General features: G+C 36.5%; 1 protein-coding gene across 1 annotated transcript; it reads left to right on the top strand.

Moving 5' to 3' along the window:
- Window positions 1-271: 271 nt before the first annotated feature.
- On the top strand, window positions 272-8,264 carry LOC128674693 (uncharacterized protein). The gene is made up of 4 exons (XM_053753508.2): window positions 272-503; window positions 6,054-6,266; window positions 6,729-7,079; window positions 7,269-8,264. The coding sequence occupies exons 1-4, from the start codon at window positions 399-401 to the stop codon at window positions 7,710-7,712; spliced, it is 1,113 nt and encodes a 370-aa protein (XP_053609483.1). The 5' UTR covers window positions 272-398; the 3' UTR covers window positions 7,713-8,264.
- Window positions 8,265-12,607: the final 4,343 nt, after the last annotated feature.

Here is a 12,607-nt window from a genome sequence, read left to right on the forward strand (position 1 = left end):
GCAAATTATGTTCAAAATCAAATTAATTATTTAACTGTAGTGTAAGCCTTAGGTTAAAAATAAATTGAAATATGCAAAGATGACAACGCAGATCAAGCTCACTGCTTAAGCACTACTTAAGACTGCAGTGGCAATCGACTGGCCGACTTAACGACTAGCCGAATGGCATGGCAACGACAACAAAGACGCGCGACTAACCACAGCCCTACAGTCAGACAACACAGTCTAAAGTAGCTAACACTATACCTATATATTATTTTCGTTTTTGATTTGATCTGTCAGTGTCATTTGTCACTCAAGTCATGTCCTAAAAGACCGCAGCTTCGTATTTATTTTGTTTCGTTTCGTGGTATTACGAAACGAAATTTTAACATAATGTGATAATTTTATCAACAAATATGCTAACTACATTTTCTGTAAATAACGCTATTCACCTGCGTTACTCAAATGTATATTCTATATTTTGTAGAACTGTAACATCGACGTCACAAAAGCATATGGAGGTTCATTTTATTCCTCCTTTGTGCCCTCATTGTGAGCAGACGTGTGTCACCTGTGTACAAATAAAATCAAATTTCTAAATTCCTATTGGCTAATTAGATAAATTTCAATTCCTGCTTACTCTTGTGGACTTTAAATGGTATAGCTCCTCCTCCTAGGCGTGTCGCGAGTGAGATAGATGTGAAATGTAAATACGTCTTAAAAAACTAAAGTTGTGCTAAATCTTATTGGTGTCCCGGAATTGAACTCGGAACTGTGGAGAGTGCAGTGAGAACCCGACCGCTACACCAAGACAGCGCGGTGAGCTACGTGCGAAATTTGAGTAAACAAGTCAACCGCTACGAGTTTCGACGTCATCGCAGCTACGCGCGCACTTAGCGGGATCCCCACCAACGCGCTGCGTGCCGTACCCCACCAACCTGCCGCGCTACGACTGCTACGAACGTCTACGCACTCGATCACCTGTGCTACGACGATACTTACTGCCGTGACCGTCTACGACGTTGCCGAGTCTTGTAGCACTGTAGTTTGAGCACATCAGTGTACGAAATAAGGCTTAGATTTCCCTGCAACAGTAGCATGCCGCTTAAAAGAACGCCACCGAATACTCCTACCATGTCACAATCCGACTCTGATATACCGAATCTCGCTAAATATGATGCGCCGGAAATCAACGTTACGACTAGGTGCAAACGTTTACGAGTGGAGTCATTATCTCCAGAAAATATTATAACGAACGATTTTCAAAAAGAAATGCGAGTCATGATGGAATCGCTCCAAGCAAATCAAATGGCTTTCTTTAAAAAAATAAGTGATGATGTGTCTGAAATCAAGCATCAAAATCTCCAAATTCAACAGACAAATACGTGTATTGTGAAAAACCTTGAAGATATGAGAGAAAGTCAGGAAAAAATGTCTCGTAAAATTGAAAAATTGGAAAGTGAGAAGCAAAGTCTAGTCAACCACGTTCAACAGCTACAAACCCAATTAAGCGACCTAAAACTCAACTCTAGGTCCTCCGCTATAGAAGTGCGCAATGTCCCTTGTGCTGATCTCGAGACAACGGAAGACATTCTCTCCCATATAACAGGTATTGGAGCTGCTACAGGCTGCAACACACAGTCCTCTGACATACGAGATGTATACCGTCTCCCAGGAAAACCGGGTAATCCCCGCACCATTGTTGCTGAGTTCACAACGGTGTCGCATAAAAATAACTTCCTTGCAGCGGTTCGCAAGTTTAATGACTCTAATGGCAAGGTAGATAAGCTAAATACATCTCTGATAGGATTTACAGGTAATAAAAAATACCCAATTTACATTTCTGAATTTATCCCAGGAAGTGGACGGAAATTATTTTATCAATGTCGAGAGTTTGCCAAATTACACAACTATAAATTTTGCTGGTCTGCAAATAATAAAATATATATTCGAAAATATGAACATTCCAAAGCTATTAGAGTGGATTCCGCAGCGGCTCTGGACGCTGTAGAGGGGAAATGACTAGATGGTAGCGATGCCTCAGGAAATTATTATGTTTTTTCTTATGTGATGCACTTGTTTCATCTTGTAAGTTCTATTTTTAAATGGGTTTTTAAACATAACTGTTGTAGTCTTAAGATTGTACTTTTTAATTTATTATTATGCATCTCTCACCGTCTTAGATGTAGCATAAACATACGTAAAATTAAATGTCACAAATTCTCTCCCACGCCCAATATGCTATGCTTACATGTGCCATGTGAAGTATTTACGAGTATACTTGTGTATTGTAATAGAGGCTTGTCAAAACATTTTCATGTAGTTAAGAGTATCGGATTAAATAGATCGGACTCGCTGCTGACCCCGGTCACGTGCGCTGGGCTGATTTTTTCTGAGTTCCCTCTTTTTTATGCAAAATATATATCAATTTACTTTAATTATGATTATAGATAATTTTATTACTATTACGTCGGAACTTGAGAATCTTAGCTCATCGCGTTCATTTGTCTGCTTTCCGGAACAATGTATAAATTATTTGAAGTGTGATAATTTTAATACTATAACTGTAATACATTTAAATATACGTAGCATAAATCATAATTTTGACTCTTTTAGTGTTTTACTGGCTACTATGAATATAACGGCCGACATTCTCGTTCTCAGTGAATGTTGGTTATCTAAGGCTCCTTTCTTGCCACAGATTCCTGGATATAACAGCCATAACACTCTTAAAAATGCCAATCAAAACAGTGGCGTAGTACTATTTGTTAAAAATAATATTAATTGCAAAGTATATGAGCCAAATTGCATAAAAGAAGCTGATTGTTTGGTATGTGAGATTGGAAAGTCCTTTGCATTGGTAGCTGTGTACCGTTCACCATCTTATCAAAATATCGACACCTTCTTGAATAGTCTTAATTACTTGTTCATGTCCTTACCAAATTCTCAAGTTTTAAGTATGGTGGGAGACTTAAATATAGATATAAAATTGGATAACGAGGATTCGTATGCAAATGAATATCTAGATTTAAATGCAACTCATGGTCTCCTACCAACTCACACGTTTGTGACAAGAGGTGATAAATGTTACGATCATGTGATGCTGAAATCCAAGTTGCTCTCTACGACTTTGGTTCTTGACACGCATATAACGGATCACAAACCTACGTTCCTAATAGCGAATCTCAAGAAAAAACCTGAAGGCTCATTAAATACAAAAACTAAAATAGATTACGAAAATATCCATCGTACTATAATAAACACGGATTTTTCTCATATTTACTCGACACAGGATGTAAATTTGGCGGTAAATAATTTAATTTCTACTACATCAGATATAATAAAAAATAATACATGTACAGTGAAAGTTCCACGCAGCAAAATAAATATAAAGCCTTGGATAACCCCTGGCCTCCTTCGTTGTATCCGAAACCGCGATAAAATGCACCGGAAGTTACAGCGAGATCCCGATAATCTTATACTCAAAACAACATACACACGATATAGGAATTTTATAAACAAGCTTCTTCAAAATATTAAACGCACATATCATAAACAATTATTAAATAATGCTAAAAATAATTCAAAATCTACCTGGAGTGTTATAAAGACAATAGCTAATGTAAAACCTTCGATATCCGATGCAAAATCCCTTTTAAATCTGCATCCTAATCAAAAAACATCGGTAAATCTGGTCAATGAGTTTTTTGTGGACGTTGGTAAATCCTTGGCGTGTGCTATACAAAACCGACAGCCCCCCAACAGCCCAACGGTGAAGTCTCATCCTGAGCCAAGCTCAATGGTTTTCTATGATGTCGATGAACACGAAATAGATGCGATAATAACAAGTCTCCGCAGTGACTGCGCTATTGGCTGGGATGGTATATCTGCACGTATTTTGCAGACATCGAAACTGGTTTTTGTTCCCTTGCTTACCCACATTTGTCAATTAGCGATATCTACTGGCAAATTTCCTGATGCTTTTAAGAAAGCTTTAGTGCATCCAATCTATAAGTCTGGAAATAAAGATGATGTGTCCAATTATAGACCCATATCGGTTCTAACTGCTCTCTCTAAAATTTTAGAAAGGATTTTAAACAATAGGCTGATAAACTATTTGGAGTCAAAAAATATTCTAGCAAAAAATCAGTTTGGTTTTAGGAGGGGTATTAGTACAGAAGATGCAGTCAATTCATTACTCGAAACGATTGTTGAGGCATTGGATGGTAAACACCGATGTATTGGTATGTTCTTGGATCTATCCAAAGCCTTTGACACCGTTTCGATTCCCTTGCTTGTAACAAAATTAGAAAGCATTGGTATTCGCGGTCTTCCCCTCTCAATTTTCGAGGACTACCTACAAAATCGCACTCAATGTGTAAAGATAGATGGGGTGGTCAGTGATGAGCGAAAACTTGTATTTGGTGTCCCGCAGGGATCTATTCTTGGCCCAACCTTGTTTCTCATATACATAAATGATCTATGTAAGCTTCACATCCCTCTTTGCCAGATTTTCGTTTACGCAGACGACACTGCTATGATCGTTAAAGCTCCAAATTGGCCGACAGCTTTTGAGCGTGCTGAAAAATCATTATCCCAGATCATGTCTTGGCTAGACTCAAACTTACTAACCCTAAATTCAACCAAAACAAATTATATAACCTTTGCGATAAACTCGTCCACTTTGCCTCCAGAAAACGAATACAGTATCAAAGCGCATACTTGTGGGGATAATTTCTCAAACTGTACCTGTCTGCCTTTAACTAGATCGTGTACTGTTAGGTATTTGGGGGTTCAAATCGATAATTTCTTAACATGGAAACAGCATATTAAAGCTTTAATCCCAAAAATAAGAAAACTCATATACATTTTTAAAAACCTAAATAAATGCGCAGACCTGGATACACTAAAGCTAGTTTATAATGCACTTTGTAAGTCCTTATTAGCATACTGTATTACTGCATGGGGTGGTGCAGCCAAGACCACGATTATGCCGTTGGAAAGAGCTCAAAGAGCCGTTCTTAAGGTTATGACAAGAAAACCTTATCGGTATTCCTCTACAAAACTTTATGCCGATACATCAGTGCTAACAGTAAGACAGATCTATATTATGATGACCCTTCAAAGGAAACACACACAAATGCCATATGACCCGACTATATATGAGCGGAGACGCAGATCGGATCTCGTGTGCGCTACCCCCATCCACAGAACAGTTTTTGCATCTCGGCACTTTAAAGTGTTTGGATGCTGCATATATAATAAAGTTAATAAGATATTAAATATATATCCCAATTCTAAAAGAATAATTAAAGAGAAAATTAAACAATGGTTATTAACACTAGATTATACCAAAACAGAAGACCTTATCTAACTTATGAGCTATTTCAAAAATAAACTTCAAAAATAAATATAAATAAATATACATATACAATACATGCATGCGAATATATTGAGTTGTAAATGGGCACTTGTGACATATTCTTTTATTTTCCTTTTAATGACGGTAGAGAGCATATATTTATGTAGAAATAAGATTTTTATTTTTATTTTCTAAAATACAAAATATGGTGTCAACAGACTAATTTCTACAAATTCCCAAAATACAGAAAATTTCTAGTTTGGGAATTACTGAATCAAACATATCTGTATTCTTTTCAATTGTTTCTTTAATAAGCCACTTCCGTAAGCCCCTCATGACGCCTCACGTGAATTGTAATCACAGGTTAGTTCCTAGCTCAATCGCGGGTTGCTGATTTGTGGAGCATGCGGATTTGGCGCTGTTTACATTAACCATGTACTTTAGCGTAAGTAGTTTAAGAAACTATCAATAAATTTATTTTTTTTTTTTTTTTAGGTAATTTTTCAACCAATGTTTCTTGTACCACAACGAAAAAAAAAATTCAATGTAAAAGAATTCTTGGAAGTGTATTTCTTCTGCCGCGCTAAAACAGGGTTGCGAGAGGGATATGAACGCCCCCGAACACCCAGTTACGCAAATGTATAATTTTAGAGATAGGTATATTTTTTTATTTTTAAGTCATCCAATTACATACATATTTATCTTACAGCAATGCTACCGGTTGTTGAACGTGCCAGTGCATTCAAAACAGGATGTTGTCCGGGAAGCATTCCTAGAACTGGCAAAGAAATACCACCCAGATTCAGGCTCCCCAGACGCTGACATGGATAAATTTGTGGCCATAGAGAATGCATTCAGGACTCTGACCAAACACAATACTGGGAATGTTGAGGAGGCTGAAAAAGTTGTTTATGACATAAATGTGTGTATTTCTTTTAAATTCTAAACCTGCAATTGAGTGACCAAATAAAATAGTTTTGATTGATTTAGAATAAATTAAAATATAATATAATCATATATCTATTGACTGATGACATTGAGTTATCCAATTTTTGTAGAATCATCCATATATATATTTTTACAAATTTCAAACAAGATATGTACCCATTCTTATTTCTAAATTTTGTACAAAAATTCAATTTATAACAATACAGTTGGATAATTTTTACATTTACACTGTTATGTGGAGTACATGACAGTATAAATATATTTTCGTTAATTCCGCATAACATTTCAGCTTGTAGGCCACCTTGCCCCTCCACAGGTAGGAATAACACTACTAGGCTATTTGCAGTCAGTTTTAAAGCTATTCAAAATATAATTTAAGTCTCATCATCTTAATTCAAAAAAGATAAACATGCTTACATAAGCTTAATCTTTCCAGCACACTGCCCCCCAACACCGCCAGTACCTAAGTTTCGAAGGAGTTGGCCACGGGACTCCATTCCAACGTCAGAAACAATGGACCCAAGCCAAAGCACAAAGAGCGGCTAACAATGTCATGGAGCATAGGGTCTCAAAGGCAGTTGCCACAGAAAACACACTAATTAAAAAAGATACCTATAGAAAAAAACATGATATCAAAACCAAATATGGGTTTGACAGATTAGTGGAGGATTTGATTCAAGAGTCTATGTCTAAAGGGGAGTTTGAGAATTTGAGTGGCAAGGGGAAGCCCCTAAAATCGCAAAACAGGAATCCTTATGTGGACTTTACAACACATAAATTGAATGAAGTGAGTGTAGCTTTGATATTCGAATTTAGAAGCCATTGCAATTTAGTTTCTAGAATATTTTTCAGATTATCGAACTTACTTTTGAGCTAAGTCAATCTGTGTGATTTGTCCATTTGTTTATTGATGTACCAAACGTCATAGAAACAAATATTTCCAAAAGTTATTTTAAATGTGTTGTGACTCTTCCAGGTGCTTATAAACAATGGTTTCACACCAGAATGGATAACAATGGCAAAAGAGATCGATGAGGACATTGAACACTTAAGAAAAGAAGTGGTAAAAGATAGAATAGAATTAGGACCATATCCCCTTACCTCCAACGAACTAGAGAAATGGGAGCGCCTCTGTGACCTCCATCGAGATTTAGCAAAATCGATAAACAACAAAATTAATACCTACAATTTGATAGTGCCACTGATCAATAAGCAAAAGTTTCATGTTGACATAGAGGGCATACTAAACAATGTATTGCAGAACGGTGCAAATTGTCTGGATGAGTCGACAAGCCGCGAAAAAAATGTGGTAAAAAAGATAGATCCACAATTTGTGGCTGCTGGTGACACTGAAGACATATTCGGACTGTTTTTCAAGGCCGTCATAGAGTTACTTACGTTCAAAAAAGAAAAACAATAAAGTATCAGACACTTTTGTATTTGACACTTTGTTTTTCTGTTGTAAATAAACATAGTGCAATACAAACAATGGACACTAATATTATAAATGTGTGTGAACATAAAGGCGATTTTAATACGATTGTAAATTAATTTGAAACAGATAAAGTCAATGGCACGAGGTCAAACATGGCTACCCGCGGGCAGAGCTCATGAACAAAACAATAAAAAAAGCCTTCTTTGTGTAATAACAATTAATTACAATAAAAAATGAATACTTATAGATACTGAACTAGAAAATACATCTTAAAATGGCAGGATATGTGTTTAGCAAAGCGTTTTAGACACTCGACATTGTTTTTTGTGAAAAAAAAAGAAGTAAAATTGTAGAAAAATTTATAATTTCTTTAAATTTCATTTTTTCAATAAATTATTTACTTCATGTCATGTTAATGTAAATTATTGAAAATGACTTCAAAGCTAAGTCAAAATTAATGAAAACAATCTGTGATATGAATTAAAAATATTCTGTAGGTTATTTATACAACAATAAAAGAAGTTTAAAGTAAAAAAATCTTTTATTAAAACATGTCTTACCTGATTAACTGTATATTTAAAAATAATTGCACAAGAGTCCATAGTTAATGTTAACTTAATATATAATGTATTTGTAAAATATCCACACTAATATTATAAATGCGAAAGTAACTCTGTCTTTCTGTCTGTCTGTCTGTCTGTTACCTTTTCACACCTAAACCACCCAACCGATTTTGCTGAAATTTGGTATGTAGATAGTTTGCATTCATGAGAAGGACATAGGCATATTATTTTTTGGAAATTCAACCCCTAAAAGGGTTAAAAGGGGTGGCAAAGTTTGTATGAGAAAAATATTTTTATTGCACATTTTTGCATGAAAATTTGAATTAATGCTTTTTAGTACAAATGATGAAACACGTATTTCAGGGTTTTTCGAAATTCACCCCCATTAAAGGGGGTGGCTAAGTTTGTATGGGAAATTCAATTCTATTTAAATATTTTGCGTGACACTAAAATAATGCTCTGCAATACAAATTATGAGATACATATCTAAGCGTTTTTATGAAAATCAACACCTATGGGGGTTAACGGGGGTGGCACAATTTGCGTAGGAAAAATATTTAACAGTAATTTTTACCATAATATTAAGTCCATAACAATGAACCACGTACATCAGTTTATCATTAACGAAAAATACACAAAGAAATTATGATACACATAGTAGCAAAATTGGTTAAAAATAGGAAATAAGTTTTAGAAAGCGCAGCAGCGGCGGCACGGCAGGTGCACGGCGCGCGCGGGCACGCCACGCCCGCCCGCGACTGTACGTACGCTGCAGCGAGGCGGGTGGGGAGGTCTCATCACTAACTACGCTTACACGAACGTGCAGACACGTGAGAGCAGACGTCGTTGTCGCACGTTTGGAAAATATTAAAATTTCGACATGTGGACTGTCGAATCCTCAGCAATTGTGGGACAAGTACAGAAATGATATGTCAGACGATATATTATATAGATTGCAAGAAAATAATCCTAATGTCACATACATTGATTCTATTTATGACGAAGCCCTAACAAAGATTGAAGACCAAGTGATAACTATTACTGGTAAAGATTTATCAGATTTTGGGATGAGTAGACCACGTAGGACAGGGCAAGTTTGTAGTGATGTGTTACGCGAACTAAATTATGACCATGCTTTTTTACAACAGCAAATAACGGAGTCCGTTCCACGTTTGAACCCAGAACAAAGAAATGTCTTTAATAGTGTGGTGCAAAAAATCGAAAACGGCGTAGGTGGTTTGTTTTTTCTTGATGCTCCTGGAGGCACTGGCAAAACATTTCTTTTAAATCTCCTTCTTGCTCAAATCCGAAAAGATAAGGGAGTTGCTGTTGCAGTAGCGTCCTCTGCCATTGCCGCCACACTGCTCAGTGGTGGCCGGACAGCACATTCAGTACTCAAGCTTCCTTTAAACTTAGCTCATGAAGAAATGCCAGTTTGCAATATAAGTAAAAATAGTGAGCGCGGAAGAATGTTGCAGCAATGTAAGTTGTTGGTTTGGGATGAATGTACTATGTCTCACAAGAGAGCAGTCGAAGCATTAAACCGGACAATGCAAGACATAAAAAGCAACAGAAGTATTATGGGAGGGATGGTTGTTCTTTTGGCTGGTGATTTCAGACAGATTCTACCCGTGATAACTAGAGGTACACCGGCAGATGAAATAAACGCATGTTTGAAGGCCTCTACGCTATGGGCGCATGTGCAAAAATTTAGTCTGACTACAAATATGAGAGTACAACTGCACAACGATTCACAATCGGGGCTGTATGCGGCCACTCTCCTGAAAATTGGTGAAGATCGTATGGCCACAGACATTAACGGTATGATCACACTAAATCACGAATTCTGTATATATTGTTGGCAGCACTGACGATCTAAAAAACAACGTATATCCTGATCTGCGGACTAATATGGGAGACCAAGAATGGTTGTGTGAAAGGGCAATTTTAGCACCAACGAACGAAATTGCTGGACAGATTAATGAAAATATTATGTCAGAAGTGGAAGGTGACGTCGTGGAATATCTCTCTGTAGATAATGTAATGGATACAGAACACGTAACATCAGTTCAACCCTGTCGAGTTTCTTAACTCTCTAGAATTATCAGGCGTGCCTTCCCATAACCTGAGGTTGAAAGTTGGTGTCCCCGTTCTATTAATGCGTAATCTTGATGCACCTCGGCTATGCAACGGTACTCGATTGCAAATTACGCACTTGGGGAAAAACATCGTTAAAGGAACAATTATGACCGGAACGGCAAAAGGAGAAAATGTTCTGATTCCACGTATTCCCATTATTCCAAAACCTGTACATATTGTCAAAAGACGGTAAAACAAAAAACGTAGTCTATAGAAACGTATTGTAATAAAATATCGCGTCTATAAACATATATTCCTACAATATACACGTCCTTAGTAAAAAATGACGCGGACGAAGTCGCGGGTAACAGCTAGTTGTATATAACTAAGGATGGCATATACATTCATTCAGTGATATTTAAGCAATTTTATCTGTCTTAAAAACAAATATAGAAGCTGAAAATACTTATATCTAGCATATAGCAATATCTATGTACATCAAATTAAAGATCTTATACATTCGAGATAAGTGTCTTTATTTAATAGATTAACACAAATGAACACAGTCATGCGTTCAGTAACAAAAGATAATAACTACAAGGGTCCAGGTTTTGAAAGATACGGAACCCGAAAAATAACTATCGATCACAAGATAATCGTAAAAACTTGGTCCCTAATTTAAATTAACGTTAGTTCTCAATAGTTTGTTTTTTTTTTCATTTTCTATTGACATCCATTAGTTCTAATGTCGAATTACTGAGAATGTTTTTTTTCTCATTTATTCGAACGTCTAACAAAAAATATATATTTGTATACATAAATTTGTACATCTAAAATTATATATAATTATAAATATATGTGAAGAAGACAGATAATCGACGATAGAACTAATGAATCGAACTAGTGAGGACAAATGAAAAATGAAGGCAGTGGAAATGAAAACTGAGCTGACTGGGGCGAGACAAAAGATATTAGTGCTCTGTCGCGTTCCTTGTCATGTATTTCTAACTAACTTTTTGTCCGTGATTTCACCCGCGTAAATTTCTAACGGAAACAGTTATTTTTCCGGTATGAAAGGTACCCTATGTCCTTCTTCATACTTGAAATTATATATGCAAAATTGAAAGAAGATTGGTTGAGTAGATAGAGCTTGAAGAAGAAGAAGAAGCTTGTGGTGCTTTACGGCGGGGAGCCACCATTGAAATAAATAAATAAAAATATATAAGGACAAATTACACTCATTGAGCTAGCCCCAAAGTTCGAGACTTGTGTTATGGGATACTAACTCAATGATACTATATTTTATAACAAATACATATATAGATAAACAACCAAGACCCGGGCCAATCAGAAAAAGATCATTTTCCATCATGACCCGACCGGGGATTGAACCCGGGACCTCTCGATTCAGAGGCAAGCACTTTACCACCGAGGTCGTCAAAAACAACAAACATATTATATTATAACTAGCTGTTACCCGCGACTTCGTCCGCGTCATTTTTTACTAAGGACGTGTATATTGTAGGAATATATGTTTATAGACGCGATATTTTATTACAATACGTTTCTATAGACTACGTTTTTTGTTTTACCGTCTTTTGACAATATGTACAGGTTTTGGAATAATGGGAATACGTGGAATCAGAACATTTTCTCCTTTTGCCGTTCCGGTCATAATTGTTCCTTTAACGATGTTTTTCCCCAAGTGCGTAATTTGCAATCGAGTACCGTTGCATAGCCGAGGTGCATCAAGATTACGCATTAATAGAACGGGGACACCAACTTTCAACCTCAGGTTATGGGAAGGCACGCCTGATAATTCTAGAGAGTTAAGAAACTCGACAGGGTTGAACTGATGTTACGTGTTCTGTATCCATTACATTATCTACAGAGAGATATTCCACGACGTCACCTTCCACTTCTGACATAATATTTTCATTAATCTGTCCAGCAATTTCGTTCGTTGGTGCTAAAATTGCCCTTTCACACAACCATTCTTGGTCTCCCATATTAGTCCGCAGATCAGGATATACGTTGTTTTTTAGATCGTCAGTGCTGCCAACAATATATACAGAATTCGTGATTTAGTGTGATCATACCGTTAATGTCTGTGGCCATACGATCTTCACCAATTTTCAGGAGAGTGGCCGCATACAGCCCCGATTGTGAATCGTTGTGCAGTTGTACTCTCATATTTGTAGTCAGACTAAATTTTTGCACATGCGCCCATAGCGTAGA

This window comes from Plodia interpunctella, chromosome 13 (genome assembly GCF_027563975.2).
Source record: "Plodia interpunctella isolate USDA-ARS_2022_Savannah chromosome 13, ilPloInte3.2, whole genome shotgun sequence".
NCBI lineage: Eukaryota > Metazoa > Arthropoda > Insecta > Lepidoptera > Pyralidae > Plodia > Plodia interpunctella.

Coding starts and splice junctions, on each gene's coding strand:
- LOC128674693 (XM_053753508.2), top strand. CDS start 399: ATGCTAACTACATTTTCTGTAAATAACGCTATTCACCTGCGTTACTCA. Junction 504..6,053: donor CGTCACAAAAGCATATGGAG/GTTCATTTTATT, acceptor TTTATCTTACAG/CAATGCTACCGGTTGTTGAA. Junction 6,267..6,728: donor AAGTTGTTTATGACATAAAT/GTGTGTATTTCT, acceptor TAATCTTTCCAG/CACACTGCCCCCCAACACCG.